Consider the following 18,404-nt stretch of genomic DNA (forward strand, 5'->3'; position numbering starts at 1 on the left):
AAGAATGCCCTCGGGCGTCGGTGGTGGGCGTCTAAGTCAGTGCAGCTGTGATGGAAAAAGGTGGGCCTCTTTCACAGAACTACTAATAGCGCTGTTATAGGACCCAGCAAGCATGCTTTGGGTCTGTAATCGAGGAAAAGTGACATCAGCCTCTGCCCCCAACTCCTACCCCACTCCATTGCAGCCGTAGTCACCGTATTCCAACTATGGCAATCCTATGTATATCTACCAGAATATAAAGAATATGATAACTATGCCCAGGAGAACACCTCCGGGCCTTTGAAAAAGAGCCATTTCCATCCGCAACAATATCAGTGGTTCTGAAGGAGACATAGTCAAGCATAGAAAAATAAATTCCGTGTGAAATCTGATGAAGTCAGACTTAGAGAGCGGCACAGTGCTCATCATGGGCTAAGGACGGAGAGAATGGGGAGATGTTGACCCAATGGCACCAACTCTGGAGTTGCAAGAGGCACAACCCGATGCATGTGGCATGCAGCATGCAGCATGGACAGTGAAGGATGTGTTCATGAATTTGAGTGTGCACATGACAATCTTCACGAAATATACGAATAAAAACTGTCATCTTATACACACTGAATCTACTTAGCCTAATTCAACTGAGGGTTTCAAGAAGAAAGTGAGATTCTAATCACATTGGATAATCAGAATGACTATAAAAAGAAATATAGAAGGCTTTCTTTTTCAGGCCACCAACCATCTCCCAAATCATGACATGGAAATTTATTATTGGTTTTGGATGCTCTGCTTGGCCTTGCATAGACTCGTTTATGGCTGGCTCTTTCAACTAAAATTAACCTGTTTCTCTTTATCTACCTTTTAACTCAGGGCCTTTTACATTTCTTTCCGTCTGTACATCTTGCTTTCGTTGCTTCTCATGTCTGCTGGTTGGCAGCTGCCTGGCTTCTGGCCTTGGGCATCTCTTTCATTCTCTTGTCCTTTCTTCCCTCTCAAGCCTAGATTTCTCCTCCTATTTATTCTCTCTAACTCCCAGCCCCGCCATTCAGATATTTATTAGACAATCAGGTACCTTAGGCAGGCAAGGAGAAACAAATACAACCAATCTTTACATAATTAAACAAATACAGCATAAACAAATATACCACACTTTACAAAGTTAAAGTCATATCCCACAGCATATATAAATGGAACACATATTTTTCCAGTTAAAATAATATTCCACAACAAAAAGATGATTAGTTACCCAAAAAATGTACATTGTACACAGTATAACCTTTGATCAGTGTGAGCACACCTCAGATATTTTTTGGCATGCAGTTTTACCTGTGGCGTGTAGTCTAGAACTAGTGAACAGCCTAGCATGAGTCCAAGGTCAGGCAAGGTCACGGAGTCCCAGCAGCTGCTGATGTGAATCATGCTATGGAAGTAGTCAGTGGGCTGATTACGGAAAAAGGGAAACAAATTCTGTGAGGTTTTTGACAAAATGTAGACTCCTGCACCCAAGATGCCAGAATTCCCCATAGAAGTGTTTCAGAGTTGAGTTTGGGGGTTATTATAATGAGGTGTCTGGGGAGCAGAAATACGGAGTTCATTTATGTTTCAGATGCGCTCTGTGACCATAGACTGAGGGTAACTTTATGCTGTATTTGCATAGTTTTGCACATGAGACAATGTTGTCATTGTTCATAAAGCTCCAGAATTTGAAGCCTTTGGGGTTTCAGGTGAGTGGAGTAGGCACACTAACCTGTGGCAATAAGAGATCTTTTAGTAGCGGGGCAGTGGTGGCACACGCCTTTAATCCCAGCACTTGGGAAGCAGAAGCAGGCAATCTCTGTGAGTTTGAGGCCAACCTAGTCTACAGAGCTGATGCCAAAACAGGCTCCAAAGCTACACAGAAAAACCCTGTCTTGAAAAAGAAAACCCAAAAAACTTATAGTTACTTTTTTTCAGATCCAATAAAAGGATCAATTACATGCTTTAGAAAACTCATCCACCAAAGGGGACAGAATGCCTAATAGCTACATGGGAAATGAAGTGTGCTTATTAAACTCAGGTATGAGTGATGCTTCATTGTCATAATGTTATGTAATCTGAATGGGAGTTTTCCCAGATGTGTGATAGATTTGTGAAGTAAATGACCACCAAGATGGAAGAGAAAGCCACCAAAATTTTAAGCTGCTAACCTTCCCTCGTAGGTAGGTGATAATGTCTGTAATTCATAACCAAGAATGGTAAGGACACATCTTATATAGATACCAGCAAGCAGAGAAACACCTAAGAGAATGAGCTGGGAGTGGGGTCAGGTGGAGAGAGACCATTGGGTTCATTACAAGGCCTACTGTAATAGCTGACTGTTTACCAACCGGAGACTTTTTTTCATGGAAGGGAAAGTTAGTGAAGACGAGTTTGGCTCCAGTTTGTCCTCAAAAGGACGATTCTTCTTCTGAGCAGAGTCCAAAGAATATAACCCATGGTTTATGCCACTGAGCCGTGACCCCAGCTTCAAGAGCAGGGCTTCCCAGATGCCAGTTATGAAGCGCATGAAGAGGAGGACGAGAAAGCGTCTGGATGTGGGAGGGGCAAGCTCGAAGGGGCTGTTGGGACAGGCCAGCGCAATCGGTGTGTGCACACCCGGCCCACTGCAATTAGAAGTGCCTGAGACTCCAAGTCTATTTGTAGCTGAGGGGGGAGATGAATATAGCTGAGATTTACTAAAAGGTGAGTGTAGATCATCGGTTCATGAAGTCGTGCAGCCCTGTAATGACAGACCTCTGTGTTCAAAAGTCCATTTCCCTACAAGCATTGCCATGAAGCACCATGCATCCATAGGCACTGGCTTCCTAGAAACAAGCTCAGATATACAGAGCACTTAATGGCTGAATTCAGGACCAAAGAGATCATATTTCAAAGGAAACCTTACACCTCTAATCCCATGCAGAAGAATGCAGATTCCTGTGAGTTTGAGAGTTCAAGACCAGCCCAGTATACAGAGCAAGTTTAAAGAAAGCCTTGAAAAATGTGTAGACTTACTCATTCTGTGTCCATGTTTCTGCTATAATTAAAAAGAAAAAATTCTGTGCACCTCAGATCACTGTGGAGAAAATGCAAATTGTCTCTTTTACCGTCTTACCCTGTACCTCCCCCTACACACAGACACATCTGCTATGCTCTGGATGCTGTGTCCCTGCCATGCCCGTATGTGGAACCCCTGACCCCCACAGTGAAGTCATTCAGAGGTGAAAATTTTGAAAGGAGCAGGGCACTAACGTTTCCCCTTCCTTACCCTGTGCAGTCATTGTGAGTTTTGGGGTGAAAAACACTGCTATATAGCTTTTCTGCAGACACCAAATCTTCCTGTTCCTTGATCCGGGACTTGAGTGCCCAGAAATGAAAAACTAGATTTCTATTGTTCATAAGCCACCCAGTCAGTGGTGTGCACTGCACCCACAAAAATGACTAGCGCACACACACACTTGGGCGCTCTGGGTAACTAGGTTTGAATTTTGCATACTTGTTTTCTTAGTATGTAGTTAAAAGCATTTCCAGGCCCTTCCACGGTGCCTGAGCATGCCTGTGTGAACCACTGTGCATGGGAGCCTATGTCAACCCCAATTCCTGAGGGCTTTGAGGGAGGAGGGAGGGAGGGAGGGAGGGAGGGAGGGAGGGAGGGAGGGAGGGAGGGAGGGAGGAAGGAAGGAAGGAAGGAAGGAAGGAAGGAAGGAAGGAAGGAAGGAAGGACCCCCTCCTGATTTTGATTTCATCCAGTTCTTAGTCAATTGGATGGTACCACCTATGTTCAGGGCAGGCCTCCCCAGCTCCCTTCTCCAGTCTTCAGGCCACTTGTTTCTGGAAGTATCTACAGGCATGCCTGAGACGTGTGTTATTCTAGTTTTCTAGGCATCTCTCAGGCCATTCACTAAAGATGACAGTTGACAACCAAGATCAAAGACTGGAAACGTGTGGCATTTTAGCTCATGGTTTGGGGGCAGGTGCTGGGACCCCTAGCATTGCTTCGTGCTCTCTGGGTTGGAGCTGTCACCCAGCTCAACTGCGACCTACAAGGGAACAGAAGGCTTTAAAACAAAATCCGGGTAGACTAAATGACTCAGTAGGTAAAGGTGGTTGCTGCCAAGCCCATGACTTGAATTTGACTTCCAGGACTCATATGGTAGAAGATAAAGGACTCCTCCAAATTGTCATCAAACCTTCTAATGCACACTGTGACACGCAAGTGTCCCCCTCCACATGCACCAGTAAAAATAATTAGTTAATTAAAAACACGAAAGGGGGAAAAAAGAAGAGAGAGAGATCATTACAACAGTGGAAAAATACCTTGGCAACATTTACCACAGAGGCTGAGGGTGAAGGTGAGGACTGACATTTTATAGAAAGAGACAGCCTGTTCTGCAGGAGAAAATTTAAATTATATTGAATGATGCAATCACTTTAACATTTTCTCCTAGGACTTTGTGCCCTCTTTTAGTATCAAAAGATCAGCTGTTCCCAGTGATGCCCTTAAAATCAGCTTCCAGAAGAAATAAAAGAAGTGTCTAAAATACCAGGGATGGGGGAAGAAAAGGCTTGCCCTTATAAGGCCTCCTAGAACCTCATTGGGAGAGTAATTTCATGTGTTAGAGAGGTAATTCTCTCCTTGTCTTCGTGACAGGTTCACAGGAATGGAACAGCTTTATCTAGCGACTTGAACAAGCTAGAATCACACTGAAGAAGGTGGCGTTGCAGGGGCATTCAGGAGGGGAGGGGCTGCAGAGTCCTAGGCTGAACTCTTGTTCTTTCCCACAATCTCAAAATTCTTAGCAAAATCATCCAGTTCTCTCACGCCAGGGACCTACTACAGCAAGGACTTTGGAGTCTCCCTTTATTGGAAGTGCTCCTTGACTTACTAGCTCTAAACTGCCAGCTTGGGATGAATAAAAAAGGGAAAGTGGTTGTTGGGCTGTGTTGAACAAGGACAAGTGATTGGCACCCTCCACACAGGCAACTGGCAGATAAAGTGTACAGGTTGAAGGGAGGTGCTGATGGGTCTCACAGAAACAGAATTGTCAAAGCATTCTCTAATCCAAATCTCTTGCCCTGCAATATTTTAAGAACCCTTATGTTTTCACATGATAAAAAAAAAAAATGCTCACTGGTGTGAAAAGAGAGGAAGACAAATCTAGCCAGACAGGTCTCAATTGGCCTTATTGGTGGTTTTAGAATTGGGGAGCAGTCTGCAGGCAGTATATCAGAATTCTCTTCCCCAGGAGCTGATTGTATTTATAGCCAGAGGAAAGAAAGCGAATTTCAAAAAATGGAAGCAAGGCAAAGTAGCCATATTGGGTTCAGCTGGAGTCTCTCCTGTTTGAATATGTTCTAACAGTTGGCGTCTGGTGATTGGCTGAGAGTCACGGATGCTCTCCCAGAGTAGGCTACAACCTGTTTACGTGTCAGATCTCAGTGCACACTATTCGGGGAAATGCTTGAGGCGATTGGAAATTATGTATGAGGTAGCAACTTCATGCTGGGCTGGAATAGCCCCCACACGAATCTGAAAATCTGTTTTGTTGGGTTTTTCTTTTTTTGAGTTTTCTACTTGTGCAGTCATCCTGATTTAATCAGATTTCCCCCTTATTAAATCATGAATCCATAGAACATGGGTTGGTAGGGGGGAAAAGGCATTTTTCTTGTATCTTGTGACTCTTTTTACCCAACAGTAGGTCATTTTTCTCAGTTAACTGTAAAGACAGAATACTGTTCACAAGGCGGTTCAATTCACTTCCAGAAAGCACTGTCTCCACACTGTGTGCGAAAATGTTGCTGTTCTTGTCATGACTTCCAGTGTCCAAGGTGTGGACTGCCTGATCTTGTGCTATCCCTGATTCTTTTTGAAATCCAGGCAGTGCATTCCAGCTTGTCTGTGCTCCTGTACCCTGTTACTCCATCCAGTCCTTGTGGAATATGGAACAATAGACTTTGTGTTCCCAAACCTAGTTTCACTCTTTAACTCCGTGGTTCTCTGAAGGCTCACTCCTGCCTGCTTCTACCCATTGTTCCCACCAACCTTCCTGCCCCCAGGGACAGCACAGTGTGCTGTTGACAAGAACCAGCAGGATCAGTCACTGCCTCTGTCCGTATCAAGCCCCAGCTGAGGCTAAAGCAGCCTCATTAGTAAGTTGAGGACATGTTTGTTTGGCTGATTTCTAAACGTCTTTGTGTTTTGTTAGCTTTATAGTGCATCCCATTCCAGTGGTCAGTTTCCCAATACCTTTGACCCTTCAACTACTGTTTGCCTTATCAAATGGCATCCCTATAAGGAACTCTTGAAATTGAGTCTGTGCCCTGTATTCCAGTGTGGACACTGGGGTCATACGGAACTTAATCATTGCACTATCAGCAAGATTGGAGAAAGAGAGAAGACAGAGATAAAAAAGAAGGGGGGGGGGGAGAAGGGAAGGGAGAATTTAGGCATGTCAACACAGATAATTATAGCAAGAAGGAGTCTCATAATTTATAAGATTTATTCTTCCATTTTTATTCAGTATGTGTGCTCCCTGCATGTGTGTTTCTGCACTGCATGTCTGCCTCATGTCTACAGAGTGGATGGGAAATCCTGGAACTTGAATTAAAAACAATTGTGTTGTTAATCCTGAGATCCTCTAGAGAAAAACCAGTTCTACCATCTTGGCCCAAAGTAAAACAAGTTTTTATTAAAATTGTATATACTGGCCAAGATGGAATTTGGTCAGAACCACAACCTGGAACTACCCCACCCAGCTGAGTGACCCCTACATCTGTTGTCCTGGCTTTTATGGATAAAACCCATAGGGCACCATACTTTCCCATAAGGCTTTGTTCTTATTTTTAAGAACTACAACTCCCAGCATTCCAAGACACTACCTGGTCCTTGGGCAGGCGGGGCTTACAGGTTAATTTAGGGCATAGCAATAACCTCCTTGTGAGTACAGGGATCCAAATCCTGATCTTCTACAAGGGGAGTTAGCAAGTGTTCTTAACTAATAATAAGCTGCCCTCCCAATATCAATTCCCTCCCTACATCTGTCTTTCTCTTTTAATAGACTTGAGAAGAGTTTCCAAAGAAAGTAAACTAAGCACTCTAAATGTAGGCAAGAATTTTATTTCTTTCTTAAACAAGTAAGGGAACTGAAAGTCATTATGAGATGTTCTGTGAGACATGTTTTTCATCTCGGTGAAACTAAAATCTTCCTTGAAGTCTTTAGAGAGAAACTGGAAGCTAATCCGCGATGAAGGCCTCATGGTGATGGATAAAGCCAAGGGTCTCTTCCTGCCAGAGGATGAAAACCTCCGGGAGAAGGGAGACTGGAGCCAGTTCACACTGTGGCAGCAAGGTGAGCCCAGGTTTTCTGGACCAGCTTCTGCATGCACCGACCAGGTGGCAAGGCCACCTGTGAAACCAAGGGTTTGGATATGCACTCACGGATTTTAAGTTTGTGTATGTGTCCGTGTGTATACATATATGTATTTGGATAAACATGGAAGTGTTTTCCATCGTCCCTGTCTATGTACCTCTACTGTGTATGTGCACCTGAAAGCCCTCCACATCAAAACCCAAACTGCAGTTAAAACTTTATCTTGTCCTATTTGGACCATTTGCACTTGTATAAATTTGTAAACAGTAGTAAATTTGTTACATCCTTTATTATTATAAGCATTTATGGTTAATGAATGTGTGAGTTAAGATGCTTCATCTACACGTGTGCAATTTTTCACTTGCATTATTAGTTTTAAAATAGACTGAATTTATGTCCTGGTTTCCATTTTGAATCAGAATAATCGTGTGTGTGTGTGTGTGTGTGTGTGTGTGTGTGTGTGTGTGTAGCAAGAAGCATGTGCTGTGCTTTTGTTGCTTGAGTCACTCAGTTTGTGTTATTTTGTTATACAGCCCCAGACGACCTATATAGTCTCTAAGTAGTGTTATTGATACTGAACTGTAGTGTGTGTGTGTGTGTGACGGAGGGTTTTGCAGAGATTTGAACTCAGAACTTCACATATGCTAGGCAAATCATGTACCATACTTCTATCCTCAGCTCTTATATTTCTTTTTGAATGGTCAACTTTTTCATTATATGTTTTGATGTGGGAGTGTCATATATCAACCTGTTGATTTCATTGGTTAAGCAATAAAGAAACTGCTTGGCTGGCCCTGATAGTTTAAAACATAGGTAGGAGGAGTAAACAGAATAGGATGCTGGGAGGAAGAGGAAGTGAGCTCAGACTCTACTCTTCTCCCAGAGAGACCCTACAGCTCTGCTCTCTGGAGCAGAGACGCCATGCTCAGTTCTCCCGGGTAGACGCGATAGCTCTGCGCTCTGAGGCAGACGCATGAAGCTCAGACCCAGGATGGACGTAGGCTAGAATCTTCCCGGTAAGCACACCTTGGGGTGTTTACAAACATTATTAGAAATGGGCTAAATTAATATGTGAGAATTAGCCTAGAAGAGGCTAGATAGAAATGGGCCAAGCAGTCTTTAAATGAATACAATTTGTGTGTTGTTATTTCGGGCATAAGCTAGCAGGCGGCTGGGGTGCTGGGGACGCAGCCTCGCCGCTCCTATTTCAACAATGTTTTTTATTAAAAATTTTAAATTTAAATGTATTTGATCATATTCTTCCCCTCTTCGATCCCTTCCAGATCTTTCCCCCTGCCTACCCACCGAACTTTAAGTTCTTTCTCAAAACGCAAACAAAAACCCAATACAAAACCAAAACTAATAAAACAACACCCTTCTCCCCAAACCCACCAAAATGTAACCAAATAAAAGCCCACAAGAAAACCATAGAGTCCATTATACGTTGGTCAACACTTCTGGACATGAGGCCTGCCACGGAGTGCATGGAGTGTCACTATATTGGAGGAAACTGATTCCCCTTCACTTTGCTCATGTTGATTCAGAGGGCCCTGTTCTCCTAGAGTCCTCCATTCCCCCTGGCTCTTACACTCCACCTTCTCTTCTGTGGGGTTTCTGGAGCTCAGGGAGAGTTTTGATGAAGACATGCCATTTAGGGCTAAGTGTTCCAAGCATATTCTCTCTCTCTCTCTCTCTCTCTCTCTCTCTCTCTCTCTCTCTCTCTCTCTCTGTGATATCTGGCTGTGGATCTGTATTTTTTTTCCCCATCTGCTGTGAGAGGAAGCTTCTCTGATGATGGCTGAGCAAGATACCAATCTAGGGGTATAGCAGAATATCATTAGGGACTAATGGCATTTTATCACTAACTTCTAGATCAGTATTATTTGCTTTTTCCCCTAGGTACCTGGGCTATCTAGTCTCAGGTTCTTGGTCATCCAAGCATTGTTGAGTATGGGCGTCATCTTGTGGAGTGGGCTTCATGTCAAACCAGTTATTGGCTGGCACAAACTAGTGACTTGAAAGTGAGCCTCAGAAGCCTGCGCGCATTTCCCTGGCTAAAACCAACTTACTGTCCTTCAACAGGCTTCAGAATCTTGAATCACCATGCTTCTTGTCTTATGTCCTCTTCAGTCTCTAAAAGCAGCAATAGCTGCTTGACCTTTTATCATCTGAATCATTGACTCTTCTCTCCCACTTTTGCACATTAAGGGCCCTGTGACGTCAGCCTGTATCTTTCTTTTGGCCTTCACACTCTCACAGTGAACGTGGTTGTACAGCACAGGTGGTCCAAATGGGACAAGATAAAGTGTTAACTGCAGTTTGGGTTTTGGTGTGTGTGTGTGTATGTGTGTGTGTGTGTGTGTGTGTGTGTGTGTGTGTGTGTATGTTTCAATAGGGTCTCACCATGGTGATCAGGTTGGTCTTGAACTCCTAGGCTCAAGTGATCCTCCTAGTCAACTTCCAGAGTAACTGAGACCACAGATACACCATGGCAACTGCGATTTGCTTCTCACAGTCATCCTACCATATTTTATTTTAGGAAGGAAAAATGAGAATGCCTGCAAAGGAGCCCCTAAGACCTGTACTTTATTAGAAAAGTTCTCCGAGACAACAGGATGCAGGAGAGGACAGGTACCAAGGGTGTTTTCAGAGATGGGAAGGACATGGTGTGTTGTCAGGAAAGAGGTGGACCTGACCTTCACAAAATCACAGTTATTTCCTGTGACACAGGAGATGTCTCTCTTTCCCTTCACTCTTTAATGACACATAATTTCATATGTTGATGTCAAAATTTGAAGGTCGAAAGTGTTGAGTGTTATGTCACTTCGTGGAAAATGAGAGTGTTTGGTTTTTTTAGCTCCTTCACAAAGAAATAGGATGCTAGTATAAACCCCCAGGGTTACAAAGACTCTCTCCTGTTAACTGATGCTGAATCTGCTGCTTTTCCACACCTTGATGAATGGATGACTGGATGTCATACTTTCTGTGCAGATCAAATATTCCATCATGCACCCTGGAACTCATGTGTGGCCACACACAGGACCCACAAACTGCAGGCTCCGAATGCATCTAGGGTTGGTGATTCCCAAGGAAGGCTGCAAGATCCGGTGTGCCAATGAGACCAGGTACATTTCCTTTGTGTTTTTCTGTTTCACCATCACCCAACAGCAGCTGTTCTTATAGAAAATCTGTATTCAGTGGGACATGTCCCTGTCTCTGTAGACAGAAACAAAGTGATTTGCATGTGGTCTCTAGTCTGTGGCCTTTGTGCTTTCTGGTGGTGTGGAGATGCCATACAGAGTCAGGGCAGGCCCCTGTCATTTACCCCACAGCACTCATCTGCCTGCCCAGCCTCCCGGTTTCTTCTGGTGGACAGCCCTGCGTTCAGAGTCAATCCACTTGCCTTGAGCTCCCCACATTCTGCCTTGTGCTTAAGGCTCCACAGCTTGACTTGTGCGCGTGTCTAGGAAGTCTGTCTCCTTGAAGAAACCACCCTGTGGTGTGTGTGCTCTGCTCTGGAGGTGGCAGCATGGTTTGCTGAGTGATTGCCACTTGCAGAAGCATTTCTGCCACTATATGATCGTGACTGCTCACTTAATCTCCTGAAATCTCAGCTTCCTGGCTTGTAAAATTGGCAATAATGCCTACTCCATCGCGCCGTGACATGGATTAAAGGGAATGATTCTCAGAAGCATTTAATCCTCCCCCTGGCATCAGGAAGGCCACAGCAAACGTTAGGATTCTGCGAAGTGCTTGCTTCTTTTCTGATCACGGCAGTTGATTCACCCTCTTGTGAACGAGCCACACTTGAAGGAGCCTCACAAGCTCTGTCTCTTGTGAGGAATTTTCTAGATACTTCTTTGCTCTAGCAGCTTTTCGTATCTAGGTGAAGTATGCTAATTACTGAGATGCAATTTCAGCTCATAAAAATAAGGCCTGCGGGTTGACATCTTAGGCCATGTGCACAGTGCATACCTCAGTGGTCCCTGGCCAGCTATCTTTGCTGTCAGTGGCCGTTAACCTGATGATCGTGCTGAAATGGAAGCTCCTAGAAGCAGGGAAACCAAGACATTGCTGTGTTCTGCATTCCTAATTGTCTCTGATAGGGAACAGAATGGAGGGTAGGACAAGTGTTACAGAACGCACAATGGCGGATCACATGGGGCTTTCTGTTCCCAGATATACGTGATCAGGAAGATTACAGGTAAACCCACGCTACGTAGCCCGAAGGGAGCACAGGTCAAAGGTTACAAATGGGCCATTGGCCAGGACCTCACTTGCCCCTAAGATTGGGAATCTCACGTGTGGTGTTTTGTTTTGTGGTTTTGTTGGCATACTTATTTGTTTTTTTTAGACAAGAAGGTTATAGGTACTGAAAGCTGAGAGGAGAACACATTCTAAAACGGCTATAAAATCAAAGGCGCCAAATCTGAGCAGCACTGTGTGCTTCAGCAGGCAGAAACTAAGAGGAGGTCGTGGAGGAGTACCGCTTCATTGCTTCTTTGCTCTCCGTGTCTTGCTCAGCTTGCTTTTATGTGCAGCCCACCACCAACTGCTCAGAGCTAACACAGCAGTGGGCTGGCCCTTTGGCATGAACCCTTAACCAAGAAAATGACCCACAGACCCAACTGGTGGAGGCAATAACTCAATCGAGATTCCGTCTTTCTTGGTGAGTGTGTCAAGTTGACATGCTCTAACCAGCACAGGCCTGGGAGCTTTTCTCTCCCTTCCCTCCCTTTTCCTGCTTCTCTTGCAGTGTTCTCTGTTTCACAGTCACTTCCGCTGTTGATAACCTAGGTCGAGAGCAGGAAGGTAGAAGTGACAAGGGACTGATTTGATGTGACCAGATGAGGAATTTTTCTGGCGGCTCAACTGAAAGGCTCTCCCCTCAAGGCACTGAGAGAAAACGCTACCTGCCCAGCTGTGCCATGGAGTGCGTGTTTTAATCCTAATGGGCAGAAGGGTTCTCAGTTAAGATAGGCAGTGTTTGTCGTACTCAACATTTGATCACATTCTCACAGCTTAGATGAAGTCTGCTTAGGGTATCTTGTCATAGAAAGAATGAACTCATCATAACCAAGAGCTGCACTTAAAGAATTAGGAGAACGTTGGTGTTGACAAGAGCCTTGAGTCCATCTTACCCATCTCCAAACACTGTGCAGATGGGTAAACTGAGGCTGTAAGTGAAACATGTTGGCATGGTTAGCAGCGGTCATAGCAAGAACACAAGAGCGCTGGCTTCCAAACCAAAGAGGTGCGGGGGAGCTGGGGGTCATTTTGTCAGTGTGTTCAGAGGAGAGAAGGAGCAGAGGCAGGCAATTCTGCAGTTTCACGTCAGTGAGTGCTTGTGCCAGAATTTCCACACTGGGGGACCTCAGTAGGTCAGAATTTATAAAGGTTGAGTTTATTGTTTCTGAGGTCTGAACCCCTTTTCCTGATCAAATGTCTGATTAAATGCTCGTAGGTCACCTCAGCATGGCATCCTCAGACACTAAGAATATCCCTAGGGGAGTAAGCTTGAGCTAAAGTGCTGGGCTTTACCAGAAAACCTAAAGGGTTTCCACAGTTTCTACAGAATCAGCCCGTCCTGAGCGAGTTCATCATGTCCTCATGAAGTTCATTTGGATAAAAACCACAATTACGTTATAACTTTTGCCTGGTTCAGAACATTCTAGCAAAGCTCACTGACATTTTTTTTCTGTAGGATTTTTAGGTGGAAAACTGAGCATGTAGAGCCGTCACTAGCCTTATTAATATTGGTGATAACTGTGTGGCAAAATTATAGCTATTAAGTATGCCTTGCCACCATTATGTCATTATCTCTAGTTATAATTATAATAATTTGAGAAGTTGAAGGATTATGCAATATTGCTTCGTCTTCTTACTGGATATTCTTGCATCTTTTGGCATATGAGGCAGCCTTCTTCTTCCAATGGTCAGATATTTAAACAGTGAGCAGCGTATTCTTCCGGCCCCTGCCCTCTAGACCTGTATCACGAGCCCTCACAGGACGGTGCTTAGGGAGGCCACCTCATAAGGCTACCTTGGGAAAACGTCCCTGTCTTTAGCTGCTTGTGTCATAATCCTGACATGACTTGGTCATATTTACTAGAGCTTTCCTTGAAAAACAATGGCCTGGAAACTGTTTGTGTTCTACTGAGCCTCTGCGTTTCATTCAGAAGAGGTCTGTAGTCCTCTGATGACTTCATTGCCCTTATCTTGGTTGTGCAAAGCATGCTTTCTTTCCCACGCTGGTGAGATCTGTCCAGGTTAGCCCTGTGCCAGCTCGGGTGCAGACATGGCTTGAAAGAGGTTCTGCTGTGCTCCCTGTGCCTCCTTGGAATAATTGAAGCTGCTGCTGTTGCTACTCCACCTCCGAAAGCTAGTGCAAGGGTAAAATGCAGCATTTTCAGGAAAGGAGCTCCAGTATGTAGTCACCCTTGCTGCCTTCTATGGAAACAGAAAATCCAAGGATAAATACAAGCCCAACAGGATATATCGCCCTGCTTAGTTTTGATTTTGTGTCCCCTTTGATACAGGTCTCATTGGATAGCCCACACTGGCTTTATCCTCACCATGCAGACCTTTTGAATTCATGGTCATACTTCCTCAAACTCCCCATAGTCCTTTAAGGACTTAGAAGAGTCCATCTGGGGCTGGTGAGATTGGTCAGTGCCTACAGGTGCCTCCCTCCAAGTCCAACAACCTTAGCTCAGCCCCAGGATCCATATGGCGGAAGGACAACCATCTCCTGATTGTGCTCTGACCCCATGTGCAGCTGAAGAATGGTTACAAGGACACACACATACACACAAACACATATACACACACATACACACACACGCACACACACTCACACAAACACCCCAGATGTCAATGAAATATTTTTAAATGAATGTTTTTAAAGAAAAATTCAGTGCACAATCCATGGAAATGCCTTCCAGATTTTAGGTTTAATTTTAAAAATGGTTAATTAGTGATCCAGGCATGTCCAGCCTTTCAACATTGCAAAGCCACATTGTTACCTGTAGAGTTTCTGCTCAAGAATCATGTGATCAAGTTACAAAACTAAATCCTGCAATATTAAGTGAGTTGAAGATTTTATGTTAGGCTTTATTCACTACTGTCCTGCGATGCACGTGACCCACACGCTGCAGGTATGACACACCTAGGACACATTTGACTGAAACTGCTTGGAAAGCCGTAAACAGTGACTCTGAAGTCATCATGTATGCAGTGGCCAGTATGTCCCATGGGAACTGCTCTTCCTAATTCACAGGCAATGAAGTTAATGCGTGGGATGATTAAGGTTTTTAAACATTCCTAAATCCTTGGTTTCATTACACCGATCAAAATATCCCAGAAAATGTAATTTCTGCAACAGAGAGTTTTGTGCTCTTTTTGAATGACATGCAGACTTTGAAATGGCGTCCAAATTCTGTGGTGCTCAAATAGCTTCAAGACCCATTTGCCATTGGCATAAGGAGTGAAGTCAAATTTATTCTTGGTATTCTATTGTCTTGTCTTTATTTTCTGTTTTGTTCCCACGTGTGTTTCAAATTTTCTACTCTGAAGTTGAATATCCACCCTGCCCTCTTGTGAAGCCCGCAGCTGACAGTACAAGCGCAAATTAAGTTCAGGTGCTCCCCACTTAACATAATAATAGCTCTGCTGATAGCCGTCTGACCTCGTGACTGGAAAGAAATGACATGCATTCCATAGAAACTGAACTTGTAAGTCTGACCTTTTCCTGGGTCAGCAATGTGTACCAGCACCTTCTAGTGATGCTTGGACACCCCATTCCAACTTGTCAGTCATTCCATCCTTTGGGTGATCAGCCAAGACTCTACAGTGTGCTCTGTTGCTGGAATTTGTTTGATATTGATTTCCAATAAATAATACTAGTAATCCCACACATTGGTATACAGTAGGCTTTGCATTAAATGACCTTGCCCAGCTGTGGGCTAATTCTCAACATTCAGAGCCTGTCTATTGTAGGGTAGGCTACATCTTCTGTCTGGATGAGGTATTACATGCTTTAGTCATTTGTGGGACTTTTGCTTGGTGATGGATTTATCAGAGCGTGAATCTTCCTTAATAAAGAAGCATCAGTAACTTGCCCCAGATCAAGTGACAAATGCCAGCCAGAGCCAAAAGGTTTTATTCTACACCCTTCAAAGACCATGATGTCCCGCTGTCTTTGGATGCTTTTTGACTCTTGTCTCTCATGTGTTCCTTTGCCTTTCAATTTTTTTAATTTAGTCATGATAAAATAACACATAAAATTAAACATATTAACCATTTTAAAATGTATGTTTTGTTGGCATTATGTTCACTTACATTGTACAATTATTGCCACCTCCTATCTCCAGAATTTTATATCAAAAAACTGGACTGTTGAGCACTAGGTCCACATGCTGTGGAATTATCCACAAGTCTCAAGGCAGCACAGGGATTAAGAGAAATGGGTTGAATTGAGTTAGCTAGTCACAAGCTGAGCTATGGGCTGACCCTTTATAAGTAGTTTGAAGTCTTGGTGTTGGCTATTTGGGAAATGGCTGCTGGGACAGGAAAGCTCTGCCTACATCCATACCCCATCTCAGCCAGGAAACTTCCATTCCTCTTTAGTCTATAAGTGTGACCATTCCAGACCCTTATGCAAGTGGAATCATACAGTATCTGGCCTTTAGTGGCTAGCTTGATCCACTTAGCACAATGCCCTTAAGATACATCTGTGTTGTGTCTGGGGATGGCTCACTAGATAAAAGCACTGGCAGACTTCTGATGGAATCTTTGTGTCTTCCAGGACACCTGACACAGGGTCCAGATGATTTTGCTTTCTGTTCCATCTATTATGGAAGCTCCATTTTATAGAAGAAATGACTCTTATATCCAGTGACCTGAAAACCAAATTAGGTGTCTCCTAAGTAGTATTCTAGTTTAGAAAGATGGGCAGATTGGAAATTAATCTTGTTTATATTCTTAGCTTCATCTGCTATGCAAGTGGGTTACACATGGAATATTTTAAGTCAGTGTGGCAGAGTTCTCCTAGGGCCTCCAGCTGTACCGTAGAGGAGAGCTGTGTGAGACTCAGAATCTAAATAGGACGTTAGTCTAAAGAGAAACACGCCGCTGGTAGCTCTGCAGCGCCTCCACAATCCACGGAAAGTTGTGAGGTGAGTCAGTGTGCCTGCGTTTATACGTAGATATTAATGTGATGATATATGTCAAGTGAGACTAAGCTAAATGCTGTCACCTTTTACATGAAAATTTCTCTAGGAAATTTTTTTATTATTAAAATTCTACTTAAATGTTTAGAATTTTGTATTGTACCTTAGCAGAGAATTACAATATAGCAGGATAGCAGGAACAGCGCTATTGTAGGGACACATTCCTTGAGAACAGAATTGGTGTCATTTTATGGACCTTGCCCCTGGATATCTGGTCCTGATGGTCAACAGAATCCCTGGCCTCTAGCCACTAGATGGCAGTAGTGTGCCCGCACCTTTTGTGACAAGGAGAAATAGGGTAATTTTCAAAAGTGGGGAGGAATTTAGGGGAGACAGTTATCCCAGGAAATAATAACTGACCTATTGGGGGATTTTAAAATAAATTTTCTAAGTTAATTAACTTATAAAAAGTAATATTTACAATAAAAAGTGTAATCCACCCTCCCCATCTCCCACCCACTTATCTGCCCATTCCTTCTATGGCATGCCTCTCAGCTTAGAATCTTGAATTCTGCAAATGTGTTGCTTGGCTGTTTTATACAGTTCCTCTGGATATAGGGGATACAATGCTCCCTGAAAGGTTTACAGAGGACAGAAACCTAGAATGGGCAGCCAATGGCAGAACAGGCATTCATGACCGAGTGAAATCAAACCTAAAAAAAAAAAAAAAAAAAAAAAGGAAGCTAAGGAAAAAACAAAACCAGAAAGAAAAAAAGAGAAAGAGAAAACCAGCCAACTGCCCTCCCCTAAAATATCTTAAACAGAGAGATAGTAATTTTCTTGGTCTAGCGTTACCAGAGAAATTGAGCATTGTCGGTAGGTGTACTGGACAGAGCGATGGACAGATAGATGGAAGGATGAAAAGTGTCCAAGAGCGAAAGTATCCCTGCTTACAGCAGCAGTTACAAGGGCCAAGAAGGTGGGCACAGCTCTCATGTCCCTCGGTGGATAAGCTAAGCTCAGTGAAGCCTGCAGCAGCCTCAGAGCAGAGAGAAGTTCTGGTGATATGATCACATACATGAGACTTGTGTGTGTGTTGGGGGGGGGGGGTTCCTGCATGTGTGTGTACACACATTTGTGTCAGGGCAAATGCAGACACATGTGTATATACCGCATGTGTATTCCACATGTGTGTGAAACTCAGAGACAACCTCGAGTGTTGGTCCTCACCTTCTGTCTTGTTCGCAACAGGGCTCTCTTTTGTCCTTTTCCAGTGCATACACCAGATCAGCTGCCAACAAGCTCCTGGGGATGACCCTGTCACTCAGCTTCCCATCTCCCCATAGGAGCACTAGAATTACAGATGCTCATGTTGTGTGCCCAGCCATTATTTTTTTTTCTATTTTATTGAGATGGGGCTTCTCTGTAGCTTTGGAACCTTTCCTGGAACTAGCTCTTGTAGACCAGGCTGGCCTCGAACTCACAGAGATCCACCTGCCTCCGCCTCCCAAGTGTTCGGATTAAAGGTGTGCGCCACCACTGCCCAGCTGTGCCCAGCTTTTATGTGGGTCCTGGGAATGGAAACTTTGGTCTTCACCACCTAAAAATCTTAGCCAGTCTCTGGAATAACAGACAAGACAGCTGTCTCACCTGCAATGACTCACCTGGAAATTGTCTCATGTGTGAGCTACCAGGGTATGCAGCTAGATCAGTGGTTCTCACCCTGTGGGTGGAGACCCCTTTGAGATTCAAATGACCCTGTCACAGGAAGTGAATACCAGATATCCTGCGGGTCAGATTTTCGCATTATGATTCTTTACAGCAGCAAAATTACAGTTATGGAGTAGCAGTGAAATAATTTTATGGT

General features: G+C 43.9%; 1 protein-coding gene across 10 annotated transcripts in view; it reads left to right on the plus strand.

Annotated features, from left to right (window-relative positions):
- Positions 1 to 18,404, plus strand: part of Asph (aspartate beta-hydroxylase) — a 209,180-nt gene that overhangs the window by 138,889 nt on the left and 51,887 nt on the right. For 8 of the 10 annotated variants that reach the window (XM_050164096.1, XM_050164090.1, XM_050164038.1 and 5 more), the window contains 3 exons: positions 7,211 to 7,346; positions 9,907 to 9,998; positions 10,359 to 10,492. In XM_050164096.1, the coding sequence (XP_050020053.1) occupies positions 7,211 to 7,346; positions 9,907 to 9,998; positions 10,359 to 10,492 (362 nt within the window). The remainder of the gene's footprint in view (positions 1 to 7,210; positions 7,347 to 9,906; positions 9,999 to 10,358; positions 10,493 to 18,404) is intronic. The other 2 variants (XM_050164081.1, XM_050164072.1) reach the window with 1 other exon arrangement.

The sequence above is a fragment of the Alexandromys fortis genome, unplaced genomic scaffold, assembly GCF_014885135.2.
Source record: "Alexandromys fortis isolate MF-2015 unplaced genomic scaffold, M_Fortis_MF-2015_v1.1 scaffold_18, whole genome shotgun sequence".
Lineage (NCBI taxonomy): Eukaryota > Metazoa > Chordata > Mammalia > Rodentia > Cricetidae > Alexandromys > Alexandromys fortis.